We start from the raw sequence: 27,709 nt of genomic DNA on the forward strand, positions 1-27,709 counted from the left end.
ACTTCCAACGCCAATGCGCCCCCGACACCCCCTCTTTGTCCCCTGTGCGCCGGGCTCTCCAGCTATCTTAGGCTTTCCCTACAAAGAGCGCGGAAACGGTGGAGGAGTTGAAAGCCCTTTCCCGAACAATGGTCCCACAGACCACGGTGGGAGGGGTGGGGGTGTTGTCCTTGAAAGGCCCGGAGTCCCAGGCTGCACCTATTTGGGGAATGTGTTTGCACCTTGGGGAGTGGCTCCGTAAAGAATGTTCGCTCATTCAACCAATACTAATTAAGCCCAGTAAGTATTTCTTTCTTTCTTTTTTGAGGGGGGCGGAGGGAGGCGCACCTGCAGCTTCTGGCAGATCCCAGACTAGAGATCCAATTGGAGCTAACAGCCGCCGGCCTACACCACAGCCACAGCAACTTGGGATCAGAGCCCATCTGCGACCTACACCACAGCTCACAGCAATACCAGACCCTTAACCCACTGAGTAAAGCCAGGGATCGAACCCGCATCGTTATGGATCCTAGTCGGGTTCATTTCTGCTGAGCCACAACAGGAACTCCAAGGCCAGTAAGTAGTTCTTAAACTCAGCCTAGTATTTATGGAGGCTCAATAATATGTACACTGTAGGGACCTGGGGACACACATCCTGACTTAACAGATTCTTCACTGATAAAAGAAATGAAGAACGGGGAGAACCCATAGGACGGAGGCTGCTTGGGAGAGGAAGGGAGGGCCATGGGGGTGGGAGGGTGTCCAGCCCCAGAAAGAATTACGACCCCAAATGGGAATGAGTTTGGTGTGAGGTTTTTAGGGAGTTTATTTAACCTTGGATTACCAAAGGAAGGTCAGATAACTCCAAAGAGCCAGGAGGAGCAGAACAGAGCTGGGAAATCAGCCAACACTGTCAGGGATGGCCCAGTGTTCTGTTCTGCTCTTGGGGGTTTATGAGGCTGCCTGCAATGGGGTACCACAGTCACTTCTACCTATACAACCCTTTATCTCCACATGGGTGCCAAGCTTCCATAAAAATCTGCCAGGGGGTGGGGGGGTCTGTGGGCCTCACAAATGGAAGGGCCCAAGGGACAGAAATAAGGACACTGCCCGCATGTGCTGCTTGAAGTCTATCTGCCACTCACAGCCCAAGGAATGCTAGAACATGCAGGGACCTGGGCTGCCCATACAGCTAGGAATGGCTACTCCTGCACTGTTAACTAATAATCCATTCCCAGGAGTTCCCACTGTGGCACAGTGGGATTGACCATTGTCTTGGGAGCACTGTGATGCAGGTTCGATCCCTGGTGAGGCACAGTGGGTTAAGGATGGGGCGTTGCCACACCTGCGGCTTACGTGGAAACTGTGCCTTGGATCTGATCCCTGGCCTGGGAACTCCATATGCCACAGGACAGCCAAAATAATAATCCATTCCCATTTCCGTAAGATGCTGCAGACGCCTTCGAAGTTCCCAAGGTCATACCTACCACCACCAGTTTCAAATAGGGCAGGCCATTCATTAAGCCTTGGCACCTTTCTCTCATTTATTTACTTACTCTGTCCCAAAGGTGTAGAATATTCTTGTGTGCCTCTGAGTCACCAAGGGCCTTATTGAGGACCTAATTTGAAACCAGAAGCCCTGAGTTCTAGCCCCCTCGTTAAGAGGTAACCACCTGACCTCAGGCGAGTCTCTCTGGGCCTCTGTTTCTCCTTAAGCAACTTGGGGTGAGGAGTCTAACTACAGCTACATGCATTCTCTAGACTTACATTTATGATTCTGGCAATTAGTATCTTTAACAGTAATTAAGAACAAAATGCTGGGGAGTTCCCATTGTGGCACAGCAGAAATGAATGAACCATGAGGTTGAGGGTTCAATCCCTGGCCTCAATCAGTGAGTAAAGGATCCAGCGGTGCCATGAGCTGTGGTATAGGTCACAGACGCAGTTCAGATCTGATGTGGCTGTGGTGTAGGCCGGCAGCTATAGCTCTAATTTGACCCCTAGCCTGGGAACCTCCATATGCTGCAGGTATGGCCCTAAAAAGACAAAAAAAAAAATAAAATTCTGAGAGAATGGGAGTTCCTGTTGTGGCTCAGTGGTAATGAACACAACTAGTATCCATGAGGACACAGGCTAGATTCCTGGCCTTGCTCAGTGGGCATTGCCATGAGCTGTAGTATAGGTCATAGATTTCGCTCAGAGCTGGTGTGGCTGGGGCGTAGGCCAGCGGCTACAGTTCCAAGCCGACCCCTAGACTGGGAACTTAACATATGCCACAGGTGTGGCCCTAAAAAGACAAAAAAAATTGTGAGGGAAGTCTGAGCTGCCAAGAAGTTGGGATTCTTCTCGAGTTGAGTATAAAACTTCCACCCTGCTCTAGGGCTCCTTCCTTCCTTTTTGAGGTTCTAAGCAGAGGCTCTGCCCTGTTGCAGGCCCACAGGACTTCCTACTTACACAACCCCAAAGGCTCCTAGGCTTGAGGAAGTGAGGGTTCCATCTGTTTGTGGAACTTTATCTCAGTAACCGAGTGCACGGTGGCGATTCCAGAGCATCACCCATAGCCAATGTAATGGAAAATTCTAACGCTTTTTTCAACATGACTCTTTTCAACATGAACTTCAGGACTATATTAGAAAGCAGAGAGCCAGAGGTTTGCTTTATTTGGTTTTATTTATTTTCATTTTTGGCCACCCCATGGCCTATGGAGTTCCCGGGCCAGCGATCAGATCCAAGCAGCAGTCACAACCTAAGCCACAGCTGTGGCAACACCGGATCTTTAAACCACTGTGCCGGGTGGGGATCGAACTTGCGTCCCAGAACTCCCAAGACACCACCGATCCCATTAAGCCACAGCAGAAACTCCCCAGAGGTTTGCTTTAGAAAGGTAGCAGAAGACTGCATGCACCCAGACATCTACGGCGGGGACAGAGATTCCCCTTCAGGGGGCCCCCCAACTTTCCCAGGTCCTACCAAAAGCGGAGAGCAATGGAAAGCCACTTACTGCCATTGTCCAATATTCACCACTTCAGACGAAGACTGGGACCTGTAAACCACCATCAGAAAGAACCCGACCATTTTTTCCATAACTTGTTGGCTTCCAAGCCCACCTATGCAAGGAATGATCACGCCCCCGCCATCTCCTCCCCCACAGCACAACCCAAAGAAGATGCTGACTGCCTCTCAGGACCGCAACGGCATCCATCAGGCAAGATGGCAGCTGGAAGGTTCAGGGAGGAGGGAGGAGGTGGACACAGAGAGAAGCAGCAGGTCGAATGGAAGCAGCCTCCAGTCCTTTGCAACCTGGCTTGTTAGTCTCTGCCACTAGAGGGCGCTGTAGGAACAGCATAAACTGGAGCGGGAAGGCCTTGCTTCCTTTTCCGAGGTTTACCAGTTTTCTGTGGCATCACGTTGGTGCCTTTGTGTATGTGATTGAGCTGCAGCCCATGCCCTCTGAGGTAGTTCTTTTTTTTTTTTTTTTTTTTTAATCTGTCTTGTATTTTCTAGGGCCGCACCCGCGGCATATGGAGGTTCCCAGGCTAGGGGTCAAATCGGAGCTGTAACTGCCAGCCTATGCCAGAGCCACAGCAACTCAGGAACTGGGCCACATCTGCAACCTACACCACAACCCAAGGCAATGCCAGATCCTTAACCCACTGAGCAAGGCCAGAGATCGAACCCGCAACCTCATGGTTCCTAGTCGGATTCGTTTCCGCTGAGCCACTCCTGAGGTAGTTCTTCGTCCCTGGGGGGCTGTGTGACCGGGAGCATCTCTGTTCTTTCGGCCCAGGGTCTGAAGCTCAGTCATGGGAGTCCTCCTCCCACGTTTCTCATTCCCTCCTATGTTCACCCTCCATCAAAGGTCAAGGGTAGGCAAAATCCAGCCCTCTGTCTGTTTCTGTACTGCACTCCATCAAAGAAGAGTCTTCACCTTTGAACAACAAAAAAGCAAAATGTTATCCCAAAACAATGGATCCCATCCTTCTCCTTAAGTAACTTTCTTACAAAGCTTGTAAAAAAAAAGTGATAATAAGGGCAGCCTTTAAAGATCACAGATGTTGGAGTTCCCACTGTGGCTCAGCAGTAACAAACGTGACTAGTATCCATGAGGATGCAGGTTTGACCCCTGGCCTTGCTCAGTGGGTTGAGTATCTGGCTCTTGGTGTGACTCTGGCATAGGCCAGCACAGCTCCAACCTCTAGTCTGGGAACTTCCATATGCCGCAATGGAGGCCATAAAAAGAAAAAGAAAAAAAATAATCACAGACATTAATTATCAGTCAAGCCGTTTCTCACGTGGGTATCTGTAACCTCTTTCATGATTAGCAACAGGAGGTATGTATTTAAAATGATGAATGAGGAGTTCCCGTCGTGGCGCAGTGGTTAACGAATCCGACTAGGAACCATAAGGTTGCGGGTTCGGTCCCCACCCTTGTTCAGTGGGTTAACGATCCGAGCGTTGCTGTGAGCTGTGGTGTAGGTTGCAGACGCAGCTCGGATCCAGCGTTGCTGTGGCTCTGGCGTAGGCCGGTGGCTGCAGCTCTGATTCAACCCCTAGCCTGGGAACCTCCATATGCCGCGGGAGCGGCCCAAGAAATAGCAAAAAAAAAAGACAAAAAAAAAAAAAAGAATAATGAATGAAATGAGAGACTCAATATACGGGCAGACACTGACCAGGCCATTTATGACAAGAGAACCCTGACCCACAGCCTCTGTAGCAACGGGCCCAGAATAGTCAGGACGTGGTCCAGGAACGCATCTTCTCTAATTTTCGCTCCCACTACCAACTGCAGACCCATCAGAGAAAGCCACATATCCTTTGCAAACCAATCACACGAGACGTCCCTGCTCCAGCCTCCCCGTGCTAACACCCTCCAGTTCAGGACACTTGAAGACTTAGTTTTTTTTTTCTCTCTAAACCTTTCTCACTAGCATTTGATTCTCCAGTTGTACTTGAGTCTTTGCCAAGTGCAAGTGATGGTAGCTGACTCCCTTGCTGTAGAAAGCTCTGAACCAACAGCTTCTGTTTGTTCTCATTCGGGTGCTCTTCGTTTACATAGGATCTTCACAGAGGTAAGGCCCCCTAAGCAAGTTTCCAGTTCTTGCAAGTGCTCCTGCTGGTATTATCTCCAGTATCACTAGGTGGCACCAATCACTTCTGAAGTGCACCCAAAGCTTTCTCAGGGTTTCCAAACAAGGTGGGAAGGAATGTGAGGGGAAAAGAGATGCAAAGACCCACTTGGCTATGCTAATTTTTTCACTTGAACAAATGATTGTGATTTTAGCATCTTCATTACCAGGCAGACGTGATGCAGACAAGTGTTTGTTCGAGATCCTGGGGAAGGGCTTGGGGATGGATGGCAAATCAGCTGGCTCTGGGGTTTTCAACCTTTGCACTTCTGACATTTGGGGCCGGATAATCCTTCGTTGTGGGGGGGGGGGGCAGAGGGAGCCGTTTAGTGGCATCTCTGGCCTCTATGCACGCAATGCTAGAAACACCCCTCTTTCCTAATTGAGACAAGAACATGTCTTCAAGAATTGCCAGCTGTCCCCTGGGGGAGCAAAGTTGTCCCCAGCTGAGGACCCCTGGGCTAAGCTGCTTGTGGAGGGCACTTTTTTGCTGAGACCTTTTCAGCATCCTAGCACCCTCTTCTCCCCATCACAGATTTTGACTTTCATCAGAAAGAACCACAGGCCAGGGACAGCCTGGCACATGCCTGCCGCAGCCTCTGCTTCGTCCTGCCTCCGGTGGGGACTTAAGCCCCTTCCACCAAAAACACCTGGGGTGCCTGTAAAACTATATTCCTGGGCCCCATCCCAACCCCCCTGCGTTAGGAACCCTTTGGGATAAAAGTACAATCTGCTTTTTTTCCTCTACAAGTCCGAGGAGATTATAAGGGAAATAAAACGTTCCAGAAGCCCTGCCTTGGAGTTCACGTTGTGGCTCAGTGGGAAACGAACCTAACTATTATCCATGAGGACACAGGTTCCAGCCATGGCCTCACTCAAGGCGTTCAGGATCCAGCATTGCTGTGGCTGTGGCTGGCAGCTATAGCTGATTCAACCCCTAGCCTGGGAACTTCCAAGTGCCTCGGATGTGGCCCTTAAAAAAAAAAAAAGGAAGCTCTGACCCACCCTCCCACCCTACCTCTCAGTCCTGCTCAGTCCACCTGGCCTGCATTGGCTCCTCAGGGAGTTGAGCCCTGGCATGAAAACGCTGGCTCTGATTGACAGAACACTGTAAGGGAAGAAAATTAAAATCATTTAAAAAAAAAAAAAATGCTCGGAGTTCCCGTCGTGGCGCAGCGGAAACAAATCCGACTAGGAACCATGAGGTTGCGGGTTCCATCCCTGGCCTCGCTCGGTGAGTTAAGGATCTGGCCCCTCCTGCCTCCTTCTCTTTTCTTCACAATTTTTTTTTCTTTTTAGGGCCACACCTGCTTCACTGGTAAAAAGAGGCTGCTATTAGAACCTACCCCCTAGGTGATCTTGACACTGTAACCGAGCTAGTGCCCTGTGGGGCTCCTGGGCACACAGGCTGTCTCTGTCCTCATTTCTCGTCTTTAGGGAATAAGCCTCAGGCTTCATGACCTTCCGTGAGCCCCAAAGGGCACTTGCTAATAGAGGGGGAGGGGAGGGCGGATGCAGAGACCAGGGAGGGGCCGTCAAGAGACTACAGTGCAGCCTTGGGGCAGGTCCTGGTTCCTCCTTAAGGAATACACATAACCTCTTTGGGCCTTAATGCAGAACTAAAACCCCCATCAAACAGAAGAACTGCTTGATGAAGCATCTTCATTTGAGGAAGGAGGACCACCGGGACCCGTCCTGGGGCCACTAAACACCAGCGCTGAAAACAATGCAAGCTCGCCTCTACCTTGATCCTTCTCTGTGGCCCGATTTTCCACCCCCCCAACTATACAACCACCTGCTAATCCCTTCCAAAGGGGGCACAGTCTTGAAGGCACTAGGCTGCTGTGGCCCCCTTTGCCTGGCAAAGAAATAAAGCTATCTTTTTCTCCTTCACTCAAAACTCTGTCTCCACAGTTCTATTTGGCAACGGAGGACAGAGAATGAGTTTCAGCAACAACACTACCTGGCACGCACTCAGTCACACAGGAAAAGCAGTATGAGAGTAAGCACAGGCTGTTGCTTTGTGCTTTTTCTGCCTACCTGAGAAGGGGGGCACTAGGAGGGACCTGAGGCCCATCTGGCCCCATCTCCCTAGGAACCTGAAACTCATACAAAAGAGCTGCTTTGCCCAAGGTCACACTGGTACCTGGGGCCAGAAGTCACCTGGCTTGCCTTTCGCCAATATTTTGATTTTGATTTTGTTACAGGAATCCGAGTTCTTGTTCACGGAGCCAAAGATTGAACTTGGGGGACACCCTCACTCACACAGGCAGCGAGCAAAAGACTTTATTACAGGAAAGCAAAAAGCTTCCAGCACAGACTCTGGGAGATGGGGAAGAGTCCCTTCTTTCAATTGTTCTAAGGAGGTTTTTCTTTTTTCTTTTTGGCTTTGTGTCTTTTTAGAGCCATACCCGCAGCATATGGTGGTTCCCAGGCTAGGGGTCCAACAGGAGCTGTAGCTGCTGGCCAAAGCCACAGCCACAGCAACGCAGGATCTGAGCCGAGTCTGCGACCTACACCACAGCTCACGGCAATACTAGATCCTTAACTCACTGAGCGAGGCCAGGGATTGAATCTGCAACCTCATGGTTCCTGGTCAGATTCGTTTCTGCTGCACCACGACGGGAACGCCAAGGTTTTTATTTCTTAAGGACAGGCGGGGGTACCAAAGTGAGGTTTAGACATCATTCCCTTTTCCCATTGGTCCTGTACAGTCACCTGTATCGGGCCTTAGCCAATGGGCGTCTTAGAGATGGAGATGCCCCGTAAGTTTTATGGCTACTTTGTTCTTTCCCCCAGGCTGAGAGTTGCCACTCTTTACATTACTTTGCTGACACTCAAAGGTATAGGTCAGGGGTTAATGCCTACCTTGACGTAAAACAAATGTTCGTTCCATACTTAATTTTCCAACAAGCAAGGCATGTTTGTCTAGATTTGTTTTTACAAATCTTAAACCATGGACATTAACCTGGGACTATATCAAAGCCCATTTTTCTTCTCTTTTCTTTCTTCCTTTTTTTTTTTTTTTTTTTAGGGTCTCAACCATGGCATATGGAGAGTCTCAGGCTAGCCATCAAATCCGAGCTATAGCTGCTGGCCACAGCCACAGCAATGCCGGATCCGAGTTACGTCTGCAACCTACACCACAGCTCACGGCAATGCCGGATCCTTAACCCACTGAGAGAGGCCAAGGATTGAGCCTGCATCCTCATGAATGCTAGTCAGATTCACTTCTGCTGAGCCATGATGGGAACTCCCAAAGCCCATGTTTCTACATTAACGACCTGAATTATTATTCTGCCTCAATTTGATCTGGGAAATATAAAAATGAATCAGATAGGAGTTCCCGTTGTGACACAGCAGAAACACCCAACTAGGAACCATGAAGTTTCGGGTTCGATCCCTGGCCTCGCTCAGTGGGTTAAGGATCTGGTCTTGCCCTGAGCTGTGGTGTAGGTCACAGACATGGCTCGGATCTGGTGTTGCTGTGGCTGTGGTATAGGTTGGCGGCTGCAGCTCGGATTCGATCCCTAGCCTGGAAACCTCCATATGCCATGGGTGTGGCTCTAGAAAAGACAAAAAAAAAAAAAGAATCAGATGATAGCACCTTCCAGAAACATGTCCCCCCCTGCAAGGCGTGGTCTGTGAGAGGCAGCACAGTGACGGAGCCATTTGGTGGCCTAAAGGCAGAGCTTAGGGCCTGGGTGGGTGTTAGTGGGGTGGGTGGGGGGACAAGCTGGCAGGCTTTAAGCACCCAGCTGTGGCACAGAGATACAGATGTTGTGTGATGAGAACGTGTGAAGGAGATGCTTCTCCCCTCCCCTGCTCCTGAGTCTGAGGAGTGCACCTAGCTGTTAAGGAAACAGAGGCGGAGGGGCTGAGCGGTAGCATGTGGCAGCTTTGCATCCTCAGCACAGTCCAGAGCTGGTCACACTGCCCTACTGTTCTGGAATCATAGGGCACAGGAAGAGTGAGACCTGCTTAAACACTGAAATTCATGCCTCTAAAAGGGTAGCTTAGTCACCATCCTCGTCCTTTCCGGGAAATTCAAATGCATCTTCCAAAAACAGAGAAGGCTACAAGGGTAGAGGGACTGGGCATGGCAGGTGTAATACCTGAGACTTTGCCTGAAGCTGCAGCCCTTCCATGACTTCGTCCTCTGCTTTTTTTTTTGAATGTGCAATGAATTTTATTAGTTCAAATTCTTTTTCTTTTTTTTTTATCAATAATTTTTTTATTTTCCCAAAAAATATGGAACGCTTCACGAATTTACGTGTCATCCTTGCGCAGGGGCCATGCTAATCTTCTCTGTATCGTTCCAATTTTAGTATATGTGCTGCCGAAGCGAGCACCGTCCTCTGCTTTTTGTCAGAAACACTAACCCTCGTAAAGGTACGAAGGGTTTAATTCTTTGTGGAAAAAAAAATAGGACCTTTCAAAGTAAGCTAGGGGCATAGGAGTGAAACAGAAGGTGCTGGAGGTCCTATGGTGGTGCATCAGTAATGAACCTGACTAGTATCCATGAGGACGGATGTGGGTTTGATCCCTGGCCTCGCTCAGTGGGTTAAGGATCCGGTGTTGCTGTGAGCTGTGGTGTAGGTCACGGATGTGGCTCTGATTCTGTGTTGCTGTGGCTGTGGTGTAGGCTGGTGGCTACAGCTCTGATTAGACCCCTAGCCTGGGAACTTCCATATGCCGCAGGTGTAGAAAAGACAAAAAAAAAGAGAGAGAGAGAGACTGAGGGAAACTTGCTCCCAGCCCAGATGGCTTCTTAGGCTCCAGTGGAGGGACAATGAGGATTTTCACCAAGGGCGTGTCAAGGTGAGGCCATGGACTCTCCCCACCTCCAAAAGAGGCTCCTTCCTCGCCACCCCTCACCCAAATATCACAGCTCTGAACACTGATAGATGATTCACCTCCCCATACCAGCTTTCTAGATAAAAACAATAAATTTTTTTTGCTTTTCTTAGGGCCACACATGTGGCATATGGAAGCTCCCAGGCTAGGGGTTGAATCGGAGCTGCAGCTGCCGGCCTACACCACAGCCACAGCAATGCCAGATCTGATCTGTGTCTGTGACCTACACCATAGCTCACGGCAATGCTGGATCCTTAACCCACTGAGCAAGGCAAGGGTTCTAACCCACATCCTCCTGGATACTAATCGGGTTCTTAATCACTGAGCCATAATGGAAACTCCAGTTTGCTGCAGGTGTGGCCCTAAAAAGCAAAAAGAAAAAAGAAAGAAGGAAAAAAGCAAAAGCACCACAGCTTTCCCTACCAAGGCCAGGTGCTGCCCCCTCCTCTAGGCCTCCTTTTCCCATGTGGGGAGAAGCTGAGGACAGGGGAGGCCAGGAAGAAGACAGGACCACTGAGAGAGGCTCTTCCAGGCTCTCGGGCATAGCTCCCCACCTTGGAGGGCTACCCTGCCCTTTGGAGTGAAGAACCAGAGCTGGGGAGGGAGCAGGGAGAGCATCAGCTGGGAGAGCTCCAGGGAGCCCGCAGGGGCTGGACCACAAAGGAAAGGAGGACCCTGCCATGGTTACACAATCATCCAGGGGTGGGAGCAGCCAGCCCTGAGGATCAGTGGGGTTGGGGGCTGCAACAGACAGGAACAGATGGAAACTTGCAAAGCACAGCCCCCAGCATTGCTCATGAGCCAAGGCAGGGATATTTATCTAAAACAAGTTAGTGTCCAGAACTGAAAGATGAAGGAGCTGACCAAATAGTTTTCTAAGAGATGCCATTAGGGGCTCCTGAGCCACCTCTCCGCCCACTTGAGATGTGACTGGCAGCTGGAAGGCAGAAACGTTGAAGGCGTCCAGGCTGTGTTGGGCATTGGGTTGGGGGAGGCAGCTAAGGGGGCTCTCAGCCCAACTGTTCTCCTCTTGCCCTTTTCTCTACTCTCAGTTTGCCTTATGACACATCAGGTTCTCAGGAATAATTTAATCCTCAAGAAGCCAAGTCTCTGATCTTTTCTTAGAAAGTGAAAACTTCTTGAATGATGCATTAGCAAGCAAAACTATTATTATTATTTGCTTTTTAGGGCTACATCTGTGGCATATGGAAGTTCCCAGGCTAGGGGTCCAATCAGAGCTACAGCTGCCGGCCAACACCACAGCCACAGCAACGTGGGATCCAAGTCGCATCTGGGACCTATACCACAGCTCACAGCAACACCAGATCCTTAACCCACTGAGCAAGGTCAAGGATCAAACCTGAATCCTCATGGATACCAGTCAGATTTATTACTGCTGCATCACCACGGGAACTCATTTATTTATTTATTTATTTACTTATTTTTCATTTTAGGGCCACACCTGTGGCATATGGAAATTCCCGGAACTAGGGGTCGAACTGGAGCTGCGGCTGAGGCCTATGCCACAGCCGCAGCAACACAAGATCCAAGCCACACTTTCCACCTACGCTGCAGCTTGGGGCAATGCTGGATCCTTAACCCACTGAGCCGAGGCCAGGGATCGAACCCACATCCTCATGGATGCTCTTAGGTGAAACAGCCATAAAGGTGTCACCATGAGCTATAGATCCACTCCAGTACTTACTTGCCACCACCTCAGAACCTTATCAGAGGTTTTCTGTGTCTTAAACTTGGGCCAGCTAAAAATTAAAACTCCCACCTGGACCAGACGCCAACCACCATCCCATGACTACATGACTCAACACAGGACCCCTGCCCTATAAAACTTAACTCTCCCTAAATGGTGGGGAGCCTGAGTTCTTTTCTCAGTGTTCCTGGCCATCTCACTGGTCAACAAAACTTGTTTGGGACCTCACTACTCCAGCTGACTGTCTTTTCTTCTATATGCTAACAGATACTAGTAGGGTTCTTTTTTCTTTTGTTGTGTCTTTTTGTCTTTTTTAGGGCTGCACCCACGGCCTAGGGAGGTTCCCAGGCTAGGGGTCCAATCGGAGCTGTAGCCACCAGCCTGCACCACAGCTCACGACAACACAGGATCCTTAACCCATTGAGCGAGGCCAGGGATCGAACCAGCAACCTCATGGTTCCTAGTCGGATTCGTTTCCGCTGCACCATGCTGGGAACTCCCTAGTTGGTTTCTTAAGCTGCTGAGCCACAACAGGAGCTCCCCAAACAAGAATTTAAATGCTTACACCTGCAAACAAACACACACCCCCCCCGGCTAAAAAAACAACCTGCTAACATCTTGCAAATTTGTATTCTAGACATTCGCTGTGCTTAGTTGAAGCAGATTTAGCATGAAGGAGTTAGGGAGCTATAAGGAGCCCTAGAAAAGATTCAGGTCTTGTGGAAGGAGCAAACATCTCGATGAAGGAGGCAGAGCTCTTCCTTGGTAACTCGGTAACTCCCATGTCTGAATAAGCCCCTCAGACCTTAGGCCCTCAGTCTGCAGGAACTGCCTAGGCAGTAATTCACGTTCCCCAGGTTCTGAAGCCCTTTATCTTCCCTTTCCCGGCTCTCCTGCACACAGCTTTTGTGCATTTGTAGGCTAGGCCTCTCTCTCCCTTTTCCCCCTGGTCTAGGCTTTAGGCCCAAATTTCCAGGGGCCCCTGGGCTAAAGACCAGAATGACTTCCCTGGGGCTATGGAGATGTTCCTGGAGCCCTCCCTCCACACTCGCAATCGCCACCGCCACGTCCATCTCCCTTTCACCCGGGAGCTCCTCTGCTTGAAACCCTTCAGTGGCCTCCCATTGCCCTGGGCATCAATTGCCCACAGCATTTTCACGTGCGCTTATCTGGCAGCCCTTGGGACTGCGTTTCTTGAGCATTTGTCCTACGAAAGTAGGGGCAGCAGGCACCATAAAGTCACGTCTCTGGGAAGCTTTTCCTGACCCCCTCCACTCCCATGCCAGGTTTGGGAGTTTTGTGCCCTGCGCTGAGGGCCCCTGGGGCTTTCAGGGCCTTCAGTGTCCGGGTGTCGGCGCCCCAGACAGCCGGCAGCGAGCTGCAAGAGTCAAGGGTGGTGGCCGATGCGTTCGTTGCCTAGGGTGTCCCAGCCCCCAGCCCTGCACCTGAAGCCCTGGTGGGTGCCCCACAGACGTTAAACGATTGAACTGAGGGCAGGGACTGTCGCTGCCACTCGGTTGCCTCTCAAGGTCTCCGTCCCCGGCTGAGCGCGGCGCTCCAATAAACCCCGGGGCCTGACGCTCGGTGGTCTCCAGCAGAGAAAGGGTTAAGGCGCCCTCTCCCCACCCCCCAAAAAGGGCGAGGGGAAGAGTCCGGCAGAAGGTCCTGTTTACGGGAGTCGCTCGAGTCCGCGCGGCCCTGGGAGAGGCGTTGCCGTGGCAACGGGCCGGGCGCCCGCCAGCTGCGGATGAGCTCACCGAGCGGCGGCGGGCGGGGGGCGGCGGGGCGCGCGGCCCGGCTCAGAGCCGCGGCGCCGCGACCAGAGGAAGGGGCCGCCGGCCGAGCCCGCCCTCCACTCGCCCACAGCGGCGGCCGGCCGGCGGGCACGCGAGCCCAGGGCGCCGGGAGAGGCCCGGCCGACACGCGCGTGGGGGGCTGCGGGCCATGGCGCCCCTGGCCCCCGCCGCCCGCCGCTCCCGCCCGCCCGGGCGCCCCCGAGCTGCGCCTCGGAGCCCGCGGAGCCTCGACCCGCCGGGAGGTAGGGCCTCGCCCAGGGGACGGTGGAGGGGACGCGCGGCGGGGGGTGGGGGAGGGATGGGCGGGCCAGAGCTGGGAAGTGGCCCTTTGCAGACCGAAGACCGGGTGTCCCGTGTGCGGCCGTGGGGACCGAGGCGCTGCAGTCTGACCTGCGGGGACTTGAGCAAAGCGTTGTGCGTTCGTCCTTCCGGGAGCTCGGGAAGCCGTGGTCCCGCGCCTGGGAAAGCGGCAGAAACCGGGCAGAGCCCCCGCCCTGCGCCGAGCTGGGTCCCAGGGGCGAGAGTGTGTAAGTGTGTGTGCGTGTGTGTGCGCGCGCGCGCAAAGAATCGAGATTGAAGGCTGAGCAGCCAGACCCCCCCTTCCCCCCACTGTGGTCTGAATTTGCAGTCTTGGGAAAGCAGGAAGGTAAAGATGATTGCATGGTCTTCTTTCTTCCACTTAACCCTTAAGGATGGCGTTGGGAGCAGATGAAGCCCAGCTCAGGGAATAATGATAGCGGGAGGGTCACAGGGATCTGGATTCAAACCCCTGAGGAGACCCAGACCTCAGCAGAGGAATCCTGCCTCTTAGGGGATCGGGTGAGGAGGCTGGGCACTGCACTCCAGGGTCAGGGCAATGTAAGTGCAGTGACTTTGTTCTCAGCAGCCGGTGCTGGGGAAGGAGCAGGAGGGCTTCCAACTGGTGTGGAGATGGGCTTCAGGGATGCGGCTTCTCTAATGTGCCAAATGACACACACACCGGTAATTAATCCACCCCCCATTATAATAGGCACTCTGCAGTAATTTTGTTATTAAACTCTTACACCTGGGGTGGTTACTACAGAAAAGAACAAAATCCTTTCTGCTTGTGTCATCAAGTATCAAACACACCAAAAGAGGGGCATAGAACAGCTTGGGGGTGGGCTGCCTAGGCTGAGCAGAGTTCTATAAGAAGTCAAGGGCAAATAGTAACTGATTTTAGGAAGGGCTGTGAAATGCCTGCCAGATGGCTGGCCTCCATTTGTTTTATTCAGGAAGATTTGAACCGTGCCTGGGTCCTATATTCATTCACTTCATAGCTCTCCATGCTGGGCGTTAGGGACAGACAGGGTGACACTAAGATGTGTTCCTTCCTTCCAGGCATTCACCATCCTAGCTGAGGAGTCAAACAAAAATTAAATCTAGCTCAGCTGTGAGTACTGTGGACCAGGAAAACCCAGAGCAGGGCCACCCAGCTCAGGGGAGGCCTGCAGAATAGGTAATGAAAACACCTCTTCACCAACAAAGCAAAGCAGGGAGGGTTGTTTCAGGCTGAGGGAGCAGCATGTGCAAAGTCACCAAGAGGGAGGGTGGTGACATGATTGCAATTCCCAGAGGGAAGGACGATCTCGCTGATGCCATCTCACTGATGCCGGAGCTGCGGGATCAGCGTGTAACTTAAAAATCTCCCTCTGCTTGTTGGGTGGAGGCTCAGAGGAGGAGGCCACCAAGGCCTTGCAGCACCCAGGCTGGAGTTAAGTGCAGGATGAAGTGGGATGGAAAGATCCAAGAGAGAAAAGAGTCGGGACCTGGTGACAGCCTTGCGGACACGGTCAGATAACTTCAATGAAGACTTGATTGCAGAAAAGCCCAGGAGAAAATAAAGCAAAGCAAAAAGAAAGATATTTTGAATGGCCTGAACATAGCAGATTACAACACTTGGACAGTGAATTTGGCTGTAAATTTTCTGGCAACTTAGAGACAAACAAAAACACACAGGATTGCACAGTCTTGGGTTGTGGACAAGAGAGCATACAAATTCATTTTCAGGATGCATTTTTTTCCTGGAATTGAACTCAACTGGGAATCTGTCATGTGAAACTTTGTGAAACGACTAAAGTATGACATAGGAAAAAATTGTGTTATCAGTGTTAAAAGATGGGTAGATAAAATTCCACGTGACTGTCTTCCCATACCATCTTCCTCTTATGACTTGGAGATGGACTGAATTTCCTTGGGAGGGGGGTGAGTGCCAGTTCAGGCTTGTGGGCAGCATGATACAGGGCAACGAGGACCCGAGGAAGCCTCTATGGAGGAGCCCGTGTTCTCTTAAGGGCAGGAGGAGGTGATACCTACGGTGATGCATGTAGAGAGCAGAGCCCCGCCACGAAGCAGGAGTGTGGTCTGTAGACAGGTGGGCTGAGACTGCTCTGGAGAAGGGGCCTGGTCGGGCCGGGTGTTGAGAAGGTTGGCATCTGGAAACCCTGACCAAAGGGAGTCGGAGAGAGTGGGAGCGGCACTTGAGGATTCGGTTCCGTTAGGCGAGTCCACTTCCCTTAAGTGGTCCAGGGCTTTCTGCCCTTGGACTGATGTTACTTCTGGCTTCTCAGAAGTTAAGCCTGCTTGTCCCGGTGGGGAAAGGGTGGGACTCAAGAAGCCAGAGATCTTCAGCCGAGGTCACGGAGGGTCGGGGAGCTTGCTTTTCGCAAAACAAGGAACGTTGCAGAAGAACAGAGAGTGAGGGCTCGGAGGTTTTCCACTTAGTCACAAATCTCCTAACCAGGCTGTCCCGCTGGTTTCTGCAGGAGGGACGAATCTGCAGAGTCTATGTCACTGCATTCCTATGTGTCCTCCAAAGTGTAAGCCATTTCCTGCCAACTGTAGGAGTCTTAAATTAATATCAAGTAGATATGGTGTTCTACGCCCTACCACCCGCCACCACAGTTCTTAACATTTTAAACTCAAGGTACACATAGAATACACATTTAAATGCTGAAAGGTGCTTTTTTTTTTCTTTATTTCTTTTTTTTTTTTTTGGTCTTTTTAGGGTTGCACCCTCGGCATATGAAAGTTCCCAGGCTAGGGGTAGAATCAGAGCTGCAGCTGCCGGCCTACACCACAGCTACAGCAATGCAGAATCCGAGCCATGTCTGTTACCTATACCCCAGCTCATGGCAACACCAGATCCTTGACACTCTGAGCAAGGCCAGGGGTCGAACCCACATCCTCATGGATACTGGTCAGGTTCAAATCTGCTGAGCTATGACGGGAGCTCTGGAAGGTACATTTTTAAAACAACTGATGCCTGGGTCCCACCACAGATCATGAAAATAATCTCTGCGAATGGGCCCTGGGCATCAGTATTTTTAGTCCCAGGTGGTTTTAAGATATAGCCAAGTTGAGACTGGCTGCTTTCACATTCACCTAGAGGGCATATTACAGCAGGGGACAGAAATCTTGGATTATAAAAGCAAGGATCCCTTAAAATATAAATAAAATTCAAGAGTTCCTGTTATGGCTCAGTGGTAACTAACCTGATTAGGATCCATGAGGATGCAGATTCGATCCCTGGCCTTTGCTCAGTGGGTTAAGGATCTGGCGTTGCCGTGAGCTGCGCTGAAGGTTGCAGACACGGCTTGGGATCTGGTGTGGCTGTGGCATAGGCCAGGAGCTGCAGCTCCAATTCAGCCCCTAGCCTGGGAACATCCATATGTTATGGGTTCGGCCCTAAAAAAAGACCCCCCCAAAATTTTTTTTTTAAATTTGGAAGCCTGTTACTCATGATGAAATCAACCTTCAACATCAAGCTCCAAAGCCGTCTTGAAGAGATAGCAATAAGGAAGACTGATAACAAACATATTTATGTGAAGCTTTGTGTGTGTGTTTGTGTGAAGCTTTTTTTTTGAGCTGAAATTCTAAAAGCATAATGCCAAGCCTTCTACAGTTAGAGCTGTCTAGTCTAATCCTGTTGTATGCAGTGCTGCACGTTAGCCAGCACGGAAAGCCTCAGCATCTTTCTCTTTTTTCCTGGAGCCCACATAAGTCTAGCTTTCCTTTTTTTAAAATTATTATTATTTTTTATTTCCCCAATACATTATTTTTTTTTCTACCGTACAGCATGGTGACCCAGTGGTCTTTCTTAAATGCTAAGCCTGTGAGCTCTGGTTTTTTCTACCTTCCTCCTAATATCCGTGCGTGTATTCTCTGACTTATGTCTTCTAGATTGAAAAGAAGCTGGGTGAGATAGTTTGCAATTTAACATGCATAAAGTCTCAGTCCAGAGGGATGAATCTCTAATGGTTGAGTTTCAGTAACTCCGACAGGATAATAGGAGAGATACTTTGAGGCGCAATGGCTTTCCCAACAACCCTCAAATATACTTTGTAGGCTGTTCCTTCTTTGGCTATGGGTGAAGTTGACTCAGCCTCCTCCACTATCTCTGGCATCGAGCCCTGCTTTTTTTGCTTCCTGAGGGTCCATGGAATGTGTGACAGTTACTCCTGAGTGACACAGGCTGACCCCTGCTTGTGCCTTGTGTCATGCCCAGTCTCCTGTGTGCATGGCCCCTTTCTCCACCAGAACCAGACCGTCTCCACAGGTACCCTTTGAAACCCCTGCACTGGCCACCCAACAGAGGGACTAACAGGCACATCTGCCCCTTTAATGACGGGGAGGGCAAGTCACTGCCTGGAACACAGGGAAGGGGTTAACTCACTTCTCTGCATTCGATGTCTAAAAGGTAGGGGGAGTTCCTGTTGTGGCTCAGTGATGAGGAACCCGACTAGAATCCATGAAGATGTGTTTTTGATCCTTGGCCCCTCTCAGTGGGTTAAGGATCCTGCATTGCTGTGAGCTGTGGTGTAGGTCACAGACCGTGGCTCGGATCTTGAGTTCCTCTGGCTGTGGTATAAGCCGGCAGCTGCAGCTCCGATTCGACCCCTAGCTTGGAAACTTCCATATGCCATGGATGTGGCCCTAAAAAAAAAAAAAAAAAGCAGTATGTCTGGAAGCCAGAGTCAGGTCATCTTTTACCCTCGTGTTAAAATCACTGTCTGATTTGGGCAAAAATGCATCCCCACTCAGTTTGTGTGGAAGTTAAACCCTTTGCCAGCTGGAGCCCAGAGCTGCTTTCTCTTTGGCCTCCCTTTGACACGTTCACCCTTGGCCTGGGGTCGGCTGAAAGAGGGAGGTGCGAGGGACCCCCCTTTCTAACTGGCTGAACTACTGAAAGCCAAGTTATGTTTTTCCCCCCGGCCTTGGGGAAAGAAGAGGGTGAGTCAACCTCGCAGCAAGCTTAGGGAGAGGTTAGCTTCCCTCTCTACTGGGGGACCGGGAGGCTTTCTGCTTGCCTTCAGAAAGCGATCAGAGCAGGACTGAGCTGGAGCTTGGGGACAGAACAGGAAGCTGTGACCTTGACTGTGACTGTGACCGATCTTCCATGGTACCCGGGCCTTCCAAGATCTGCGTGTCTTATCAGGAAGGCTTGTCAGACCAGTTCAAGTAGAGTAGCAAATGCATTTCCTTTTGTTGTTTTGATTTCTTAAGAAGTATACTTTAAAATTTTGGAGTTCCCCAGTGGGTCAGTCGATTAAGGACTTAGCATTGCCACTGCTGTGGCGCCTGCTCCCAAAACCTTGATCCCCTTTATTTATTTATTTTCTTGTCTTTTTGTCTTTTCAGGACTGCACCCGCAGCACATGGAGGTTCCCAGGCTAAGGGTCCAGTCACAGCTGCAGCTGCCGGCCTACATCGCAGCCGCTGCAATGTGGGATCTGAGCCACGTCTGTGACCTACACCACAGCTCACGGCAATGCCGGATCCTTAACCCACTGACTGAGGCCAGGGATCAAACCCACAACCTCATGGTTCCTAGTCGGATTGGTTAACCACTGAGCCATGATGGGAACTCTCAACCTTGATCCCCTTTAATCACAATTTCACATAATTGAGTGGCTGAGACCTGGGATCAGTGGGCTGGGTCACACATAAGAGCCAGGCCAGGGAAATAATCCAAGGTGCCTCCCAGCTTCTCCCTCATACTTCCTCGCTTTTAGAAGGGACGATGTAGTAAGAGTGGGATTTGATTTCTTTTTTTCTTTTCCTTTTTCTTTTTGGTCTTTTTGTCTTTTTAGGGCCGCACCGTGGATCCTTAACCCACTAAGGCCAGAGATCGAACCCACATCCTCGTGGATGCTAGCCGGGTTCGTTAACTGCTGGGCCACGACGGGAACTAACTATTTTCTTTCGTTCTTTTTTTTTTTTTCTTTTGGCAGAATTTGATTTAGCATAAAGCTCTCTGCAAATCCTCTGTGGGTAATAGATAGGGTAGCCACATACGCAAAGTGGGACCCCTGAAACGGAGAAAGGGAGCACTCAGGGTAAACTGTGACATGATAGACAGCAGCCCTCTCCTGGGACTGTCCCTGCAAACTGCCACATGGTAAAGAGTTGCACATGCCCATCCATTCTCCCTGCGGGTCCAAGTGCACTGACCCAGGGACGTGATGCTGGACCAGCCCTCTGTCCTCCAGCTCTTCTTGGCCTTCCTGGAGTAGAGGCCTGAGTCCAGGGAAGGAGGAGGGGCTTGGTGGCCAAGCTGGTGCCGCATGTCAGCTTGCTTCCATTAAATGAATCAGTGGAGCTTGGTACCCATGCCCTGCATCCACCCCCACCACCTGCTCACCATGGAGAAAACAGCTACTGCCTTTGCAACTAGCAAATAGAAACCATTAAGGCAGGACCCTCCTTTGACTTTATTTGTGCTTTTCACATCCCTGGGAAATACAGGCTGTGCCTCCCCCAGTGAGGCATCTGTATGGAATCATGCAGCAAATCAGGATTAAAACTGACCTTGCATGGTTAGAAAAGTTAGCTGAGGGAGCAGCCCTGGAGAGCAGAGTCCATCACCGGGTGGGCGCAATGGGACAATATGAGAGATAGGACTTGCTTCCTCTGCAGCTATAGTGGGACAGTTTCTCAGCCACAGATGTGGTCAGGGTGGTGGCCGGGAAGACATGGAGGAGCTTCCCCAAGGAGCTTGCTGGTGCTCTGGGCTTCTGCCAGGGCAGCGTCTCCAGCTCGCTGGGGTCTCAGAGCAGTTCTCCACTTGCTACTCTGAGCTGCAGTTGAGAACCGTTCTGATTTGGAATGAAGCGTGCGGTCACCCAACGGCAAGTATAACTCTCTGGTCTCCTTGACATCTTTACATCTGGTCCATTTCATCATCTGTGTTTGTGACAATCAACAAATATACACAGCTCCCAGGACATCAAAAAAGGAGCCCTGTGCTCTATTACCCTCCAGCTGAACTGAGGTATCTAACAGGATAGAGAAACGCCAGAGAGCAGAGGCTCCTAGATCCTCCCAAAGCAATGAGACTCAGAGATTCCAGGACCGCTGCAGAGCCAGCACCAGGAGGGACTCCTCTTTCAGGCTCTCCTTTCACATGAAGGCAGGGCAGGCAGGATCCCTGGTCTGGGACAGAGCAGAGAGAGGTTGGGAAAAGAATCAGAGGCCGTTTCTAGACACACACAGCCTGGTTGGGGCTGCCTGTTTCCTGGAGGATGAGGAGACTGCTGCTTTTCAGGATAGGGAGATAGAACACCCGGAAGAGCCCCAGGGGCGGGTCTGCAAGCCCCTCCTCACATCCCTGGGATCTGCCCTCCATCCCTAACCAACCCCAGAGACTTTATCCCAGGTGGCTCACGATGCAGCTGCTAGCTAGTTCACTGTTCTCATTCTTCTTTTTATGTGTGTGTTTTTACCTTTTATTTATTTATTTTTTTTGGCTACTGTACAACATGGTGACCCAGTTACACATACTTGTATACATTCTTTTTTCTCACATTATCAAGCTCCATCATAAATGACTAGACATAGTTCCCCGTGCTACACAGCAGGATCTCTTTGCTCATCCACTCCAAAGGCAGTCATCTGCATCTCTCAACCCCAGGCTCCCACTCCCTCCTCCTTGGCAACCACAGGTCTCTTCTCCCTGTCCATGATTTTCTTTTCTGTGGAAAGGTTCATTTGCGCTGTATATTCGATTCCAGTTATAAGTGATATCATATGGTAGTTGTCTTTCTCCTTCCTTTTTTTTAATTTTTATTTTCTAGGGCCACACCCGTAGTATATGGAGGTTCCCAGGCTAGGGGTCGAATTGGAGCTATAGCTGCTGGCTTAACACCACAGCTCACGGCAACACTGGATCCTTAACCCATTGAGCGAGGCCAGAGATTGAACCTACAACCTCATCATTTCTAGTCAGATTTGTTTCCACTGCTCTGTGACGGGAACTCCTGTCTTTCACCTGACTGACTTCACTTAGTATGAGAGTCTCTAGTTGCTACAAATGGCATTATTTTGTTCTTTTTTATGGCTGAGTAGTAGTCTGTTCTCGTTATTCTTGAGTTTATTGTTGGTGGGTAAGCGACGCTCCTGACCCGGGTCACGGTCAGTATAAAACTGGTGTGCTGACACATGTGTGCCACTTGTCAAAACGCCGAAATGCTTTTCTACTGGTTGATAAATAGTCGCTCCCAGTGTCCCCAAACCCTGGGACCCCTCCTAGACCAGATCCAGCCATTAAAGGGTCAACAGTAAGGCCATTATGGAAGTTCCCATTGTGGCTCAGCAGTAGCAAACCCAATTAGTATACATGAGGATGTGGGTTCGATCCCTGGCCTTGATCAGTGGGTTAAGGATCCTGCATGGCTGTGGCTGTGGCATAGGATGGCAGCTGTAGCTCCAATTCGACCCATAGCCTGGGAACCTCCATGTGCCACGGGTTCATCCCTAAATAATAATAATAATCGACATTACTGTAGCTGTGGCACAGGTTGCAGCTGCAGCCTGGGTTGGATCCGTGGCTTGGGAGCTTCCACATGCTGCGGGTGTGGCCAAAGAACAAAAAAAGGAGCTGAGTCAAGAGCTGGATAATGGGGCAAAGTAAGAGCAATCCCCCCACCTCAATTCTTCACTCTCTTCTCTTGCTTCACTTTCCCCCTCAGCGAGGGTGTCCCTGCTCGCTGGTTCTTTAGCTGCGTCCTCAGTCTGTGCTTCCAGGGGTGTCCTTTTGCCATACTCTTAGATGTGAGCAGATGTGTTCCCTGCTGCGCCACAGCGGGAACTCCACTTATTTCTTAATGTTTATCACCACAGTTCAGATGTATTCCCTAAACCACTCCCATGTTGTGACTTGTTAAACATGTTGTCCGGTCTTCCCTGGACTGATCCTGTCTTTTTGTCTTGAACAATTGTAACCTTTTTTTTTTTTCCTCCCTCCCTTCCTTCCTCCCTCCATCCCTTCCTTCCTTTTTTGGCTGTGGTGTGCATCAGCTTGATGTAGGATCCTGGTTCCCAGACTGAACCCTGCTCGCACTGGCAAAAGCACCAGATCCCAAGCACTGGACCACCGCTAGATCCCTGAGCCGTCGCAATCTTTTATTGCCCTTGTTTGATTCGGTTCACATCTTCCAGCCCTCGCTCTAGGACAGGGACCATTCTGTATGTTTATCTATTTCCCAACTGCACTTCCCACGGAGTCCTGTGCTCAGCTCCTTGATGAATCTTATGGATTAATTCCACTTCCCGCCATGCTGGCGCAGATTAACTAATTGAAAGCATCGGGGAGAGACCATTTCCCATATCTCAAAAGTTAGCTAAATAAAACTGAGCACATTCCCGGGCATTGCACAACTTCTGAGTACAAAACACTCAACACAGATAGTAAACAGACAGAAACGGGGGCCTCAGCGTCTAGGGGGCCAGAAAGCAGGGTGGGAAGGGAGGGAAGCCAGGACAAGCAGGCCGTGGTGATGCGGGTGGCCGCCTCCTTCCTTGCACGTCTGGCATGGGTACCACCTGGCTCTACTGCGAAAGGAAGGGGGTCCACTTCCCTTCCGATTTCACAACCGACTTAGGCAGATTACACTGTACCGACCGCAGTGATAACTCCGAGAGGTTTTACAGCTTTACCGCACTTGCCAAGAACTGAGGCTGGGAAGGCAGCCCTACAGATGAGTTGACGAGGTGGTGGTATTATTACTGTTATTATTAAAACAAAGTCCTGTATTTTACTTGTATTATTTGGCTGAGTGAAGTTCAATTTGTAATAACAGCGACTATGTTGAGCACATTTTTTTTTTTGTCTTTTTTTTTGTCTTTTTAGGGCCACACCAGCAGCATATGGAAGTTTCCAGGCTAGGGGTCCAATCAGAGCTACAGCTGCCAGCTTGAACCACAGCCCACAACCACAGCAATGCCAGATCTGAGCCACATCTGTGACCTACACCGCAGCTCATGGCAATGCTGGATCCTTAACGCACTGAGTGAGACCAGGGATCGAACCCACATCCTCATGGATACTAGTCAGATTCCTTTCCACTGAGCCACAGTGGGAACTCCCTTGAGCACACCTTCTAGGACCTGCACTGTGCTGGACGCTTGACAGGTGCAAGCTCATGTTAAGCCTTACCACTGCCTTTCAAAGTAGGTGCTACTCCTGTCACCATTTTACACAGGGGAGAACTAAGGCTTAGGAAAGTCACTTGCCCGAGGTCCCATAGCTCTCAAGTGGCAGAGCTGGAATTTGAACCTGGGTCTGTTTGCTTTTAACCCTCACGATCTGCCGTCTCTCAAGTTCTTTCCCAGAACCGGGAGCAGGGCGGGGGCAGCCCCAGCCCCCTTCTGTCTCTCTGGGCCACGGAGCTGGCCCCGGGAAAGGGGATGGGCGATGACGTCTCCCTCTAAGATTGCTGCCTTTTGTCCAAATGTGCTGGCCTGGAGCCAGGCTGGAAACTCTCTGCTCATGGAAAGAAAGAGAACAGAAGCCAGCAAAAAGAGGGTGGGAAAGGGTCTGAGGGGGAGGAAGAGAAGAGGAGAGCAGGAAGACGAGAAGGAGAGGAGGTGGGGAGTGAGGAGGTCGGGGTGGCACAGCTGGCGCCAGAGAGGGCTGCTGGGAAGCAGATGAAACGTGGCCTTCAGGTGCAGCCCCTGCAAGGGGCTGCTTCTGCGGCGGCCTGTGCTTCCAAGCCAGGGCCCAGGACGGGTCCCACAGCAAGCCCTTCCCGCCCTCCTCAGCGTTACTGCTCAGTGAGGTCAGGTTAAAGGAGCATGAGGAACCCTTCTAGAGGGGAAAACTAGTCCCCCGGTGGCAGCCTGAGGACCGCTTCTGGAAGCGGAGGACATGGCCAGGCAGTGTCGCGGCGCCAGGGTGTGCGTGGAGAGGAGAGAGGGCAGAGACAGGTGCCCAGGACTTTGAATCAAACCCAGTCAAAACAATCCCCTGAGTAGCTAGTCTGTATCTGGGAGGGGGAGGCCCGTACCTGCCCCCAAGGCACTTGAGTTGGTGACAGGCTGCCTGGACTTGAATCTGACAACCTGGATTCATTCTGCATCTGTGTGGCCTTAGGAAAAGCTCATCTCTCCAGGCCTTGGTTTCCACATCTGTAAAGGGGAGGCAGCAGTAGGGTTGGTGTGAGGATTCAGTGGAACGATCTGTAGAATCTTGCCTAGAAGATAGCAAGTGTTCCATACATGTTAGCCATTCATTCTCTGTTGCAGTTTGTTTATTTATTTATTTATTTATTGTCTTTTTAGGGCTGCACCTGTGGCATATGGAAGTTCCCAGGCTAGTGGTCAAATCAGAGCTGTAGCTGCCAGCCTACACCACAGCCACAGCAATGCCAGATCCAAGCCGAGTCTGCGACCTACACCACAGCTCACGGCAATGCCAGATCCTTAACCCACTGAGTGAGGCCAGGGATTGAACCCATGTCCTCGTGGATGCTGGTCAGATTCGTTACCACTGAGCCACGACAGGAACTCCCCATCGTTTCAGTTTAATTTGAGGCGTCAAACATGAATATGTGGGGAGCTCCCCTTGTGGCGAAGTGGAAACAAGCCAACTGGTATCTGTGAGGATGTAGATGTCAGATCCGAGCCGTGGCTGTGGCTGTGGTGTAGGCCTGAGACTACAGCTCCAATTCAGCCTCTAGCCTGGGAACCTGCATATGCCACAGGTGTGGTCCTAAAAAGACCAAAAAGAAAACATGTAACTAGTACACCCAGGTTCTCTGGGACGGTTTCTTTATAAAAATGGGAATCTATACATTTCTGGGGGAGAGAAAGGAGTGTGGAGGAGGTGAATGAACTCCAAACATGGTGAAAGGAATCTTAGGTCCTGTCCCTGCCTCTGCCACCCCCAGAGAGGTGACTAAGCCTAGGTGAGCCACAAAACTCCTGGGCCCCAGCGTGGTCATCTCTATCCCTGACTTCCTCCCTGCTCCCTGCCTGTGTTCATATTTGGGAGCTTCTCCTTGCCAAGGGCTTTTCTAGCTTCATGGTGTATCTCGCTTTCCCTTCCTCTTTGAATCTCCACACTAGACCAGGACCTCGAAGAAGCACTGTCATTTGTAGGCTGGGTTCCCAGTGATGGACGGGGTCACGAGGGGAGAGCTGCTGAGGCCAGGAAGTAGGATGTGGAAGGCTGGGTCAGCCAGTGCAGGCGTCATTCCCAACAGGGTCCTGGGAGAAGGGGCTCAGCATTTCCTGAAGGGAAATGACTCCCATAAATAGACAGAGGGATGGGAAAAGGATTCATCCGTCCTTTTCCTACTGTCAACTCAGCTCTTCTTTTGGTCCAGACAATGTAGCCTCTTGTAAATGTTTTTCTTTCACATGTGTCCCTGCCAGTGTGTGCGGGAGAAATGTGAGATCTGCTTTCTTGTGTATTGTAGATCCAAAATAAGAACTGAAAAAGGCATACATTGCTTTGTTTGTTCATATACCCACAGTAACCTCTCATTGGTCCATCCCAATGTAAGGCCAGACTTTTTTCAGTGAGGTTTTATTGGGAAGGAAAGAAGGAAACTATACACCTTTTTTTCTTTTTTTCTCTTTCTTCCTCCCTTCCTTCCTTCCTTCCTTTTTTTTTTTAGGGCTGAACCCACGGCATATGGAAGTTACCAGGCTAGGGATCAAATCAGAGCTGTAGCTGCCGGCCTTCACCACAGCCACAGCAACGCTGGATCGGAGCTGCATCTGCGATCCACATCACAGCTCACGACAACGCAGAATCCTTAACCCACTGAGTGAGGCCAGGGATCAAACACACTTCCTCATGGTTGGGTTTGTTAGTCACAACTTTGAGCCACAATGGGAACTCTGGAAACTGCACACCTTGTGATACCATATTCTATTTAACTTCATCCAAGAGTTCAACAGAACTTCCTTACTAATGCTTATGGTCCTTGGAAAGACGAGGTCTCATGGCATGGCTTTACTAAGACTTTAGATGTTCCCAACACTTCCAATGTCATGATGAGTCTCCCCAGGAAGGGAAAGGGACTTCTTGACCCTCAGTATCGTAAAAGGAATGATCAGATCACACTCAACCTCAAAGCCCTAGTTGCGGGGACTTTGATTTCCTTCATAACTACAGTTCACTCAGCTTCAGCTACATGAATGCAGATTCATATTTAAAAGTCACTTGCAGGGAGTTCCTGTTGTGACGTGGCGGAAATGAATCTGACTACTATCCCTGAGGACGTGGGTTTGATCCCTGGCCTTGCTCAGTGGGTTAAGGATCCGGCGTTGCCCAGAGCTGTGGTGTAGGGTGCAGACGCGGCTCAGATCCCAAGTTGCTGTGGCTGTGGTGTAGACTGGCAGCTGTAGCTCAGATTCGACCCCTAGCCTGGGAACTTCCACATGCTACGGGTGCAGCCCTAAAAAGAAAGAACAGAAAACTCACACGCACACTAGCTTTCCTTTTTTACTCTGGGAAACCAGTTGAACATAGATTGAACATGACACTGTGTTAGTGGGGAATCATTTGGTTGCTTAAGCAAATAAGGGTATGAAGATATCTTCTGGAACCCGTGGGCAGGAATGCAGCCTGGCCACCAGAGTGGACTGGGCTGAGGAAGTGCGGAGCTCCGCTGGCCTCATTCTTCTACCCCTGAGCACAGCTCCCTCTGCTCCCTAGTCCACAGGGTGGAGAATGGATGGCTGCCTCTCAGAACTGTGTTCCTGAGTTCCCGCGCACAGATGGATGCACCCCCTGGGAGCGCCATCTGATTGGCCGGACCTGAGTTGGGCCTCCTCTAGAGCCAATCAGCTGTGGCTGGGGGTGGGATCATCATCCAAACTTGGCTGCCGGCCTGTGGGGTGGTCCCGCTTGCTGAGAGATGAGGCGGTTTGCAGGAAAGGAGACCATTTATGAGGTAGGCAAGCTCTGGATAGCACCTGTCGTGTCTCCTACCTGT

The 27,709-nt window shown here is 50.8% G+C and overlaps 2 protein-coding genes and 1 non-coding gene across 17 annotated transcripts in view; 2 read left to right on the forward strand and 1 right to left on the reverse strand.

Moving 5' to 3' along the window:
• Positions 1–27,709, forward strand: part of SLC37A3 (solute carrier family 37 member 3) — a 398,944-nt gene that overhangs the window by 128,719 nt on the left and 242,516 nt on the right. The window lies entirely within an intron of this gene.
• Positions 161–27,709, forward strand: part of DENND2A (DENN domain containing 2A) — a 137,700-nt gene continuing 110,151 nt past the window's right edge. For 7 of the 15 annotated variants that reach the window (XR_014833612.1, XR_014833614.1, XR_014833615.1 and 4 more), the window contains exon 1: positions 13,771–13,993. Coding sequence is in view for 1 of the 15 variants with exons in the window: in XM_085005257.1 (XP_084861383.1) it covers positions 27,663–27,667 (5 nt within the window). In the remaining 14 variants the exon portion in view is untranslated. Of the gene's footprint in view, positions 280–13,471; positions 13,709–13,770; positions 14,113–27,429; positions 27,668–27,709 lie in introns of those variants that run through there. The other 8 variants (XR_014833611.1, XR_014833617.1, XM_005654269.4 and 5 more) reach the window with 4 other exon arrangements.
• LOC146394903 (U6 spliceosomal RNA) lies at positions 9,351–9,457 on the reverse strand. Its single transcript, XR_014834452.1, has one exon. It is a non-coding gene; the product is annotated as a U6 spliceosomal RNA (small nuclear RNA).

The sequence above is a fragment of the Sus scrofa genome, chromosome 18, assembly GCF_054392235.1.
Source record: "Sus scrofa isolate SSC_HxYL_T2T_F1_AM1 chromosome 18, Sscrofa_HxYL_maternal_Yorkshire_Landrace_v2.0, whole genome shotgun sequence".
Taxonomy (NCBI): Eukaryota; Metazoa; Chordata; class Mammalia; order Artiodactyla; family Suidae; genus Sus; species Sus scrofa.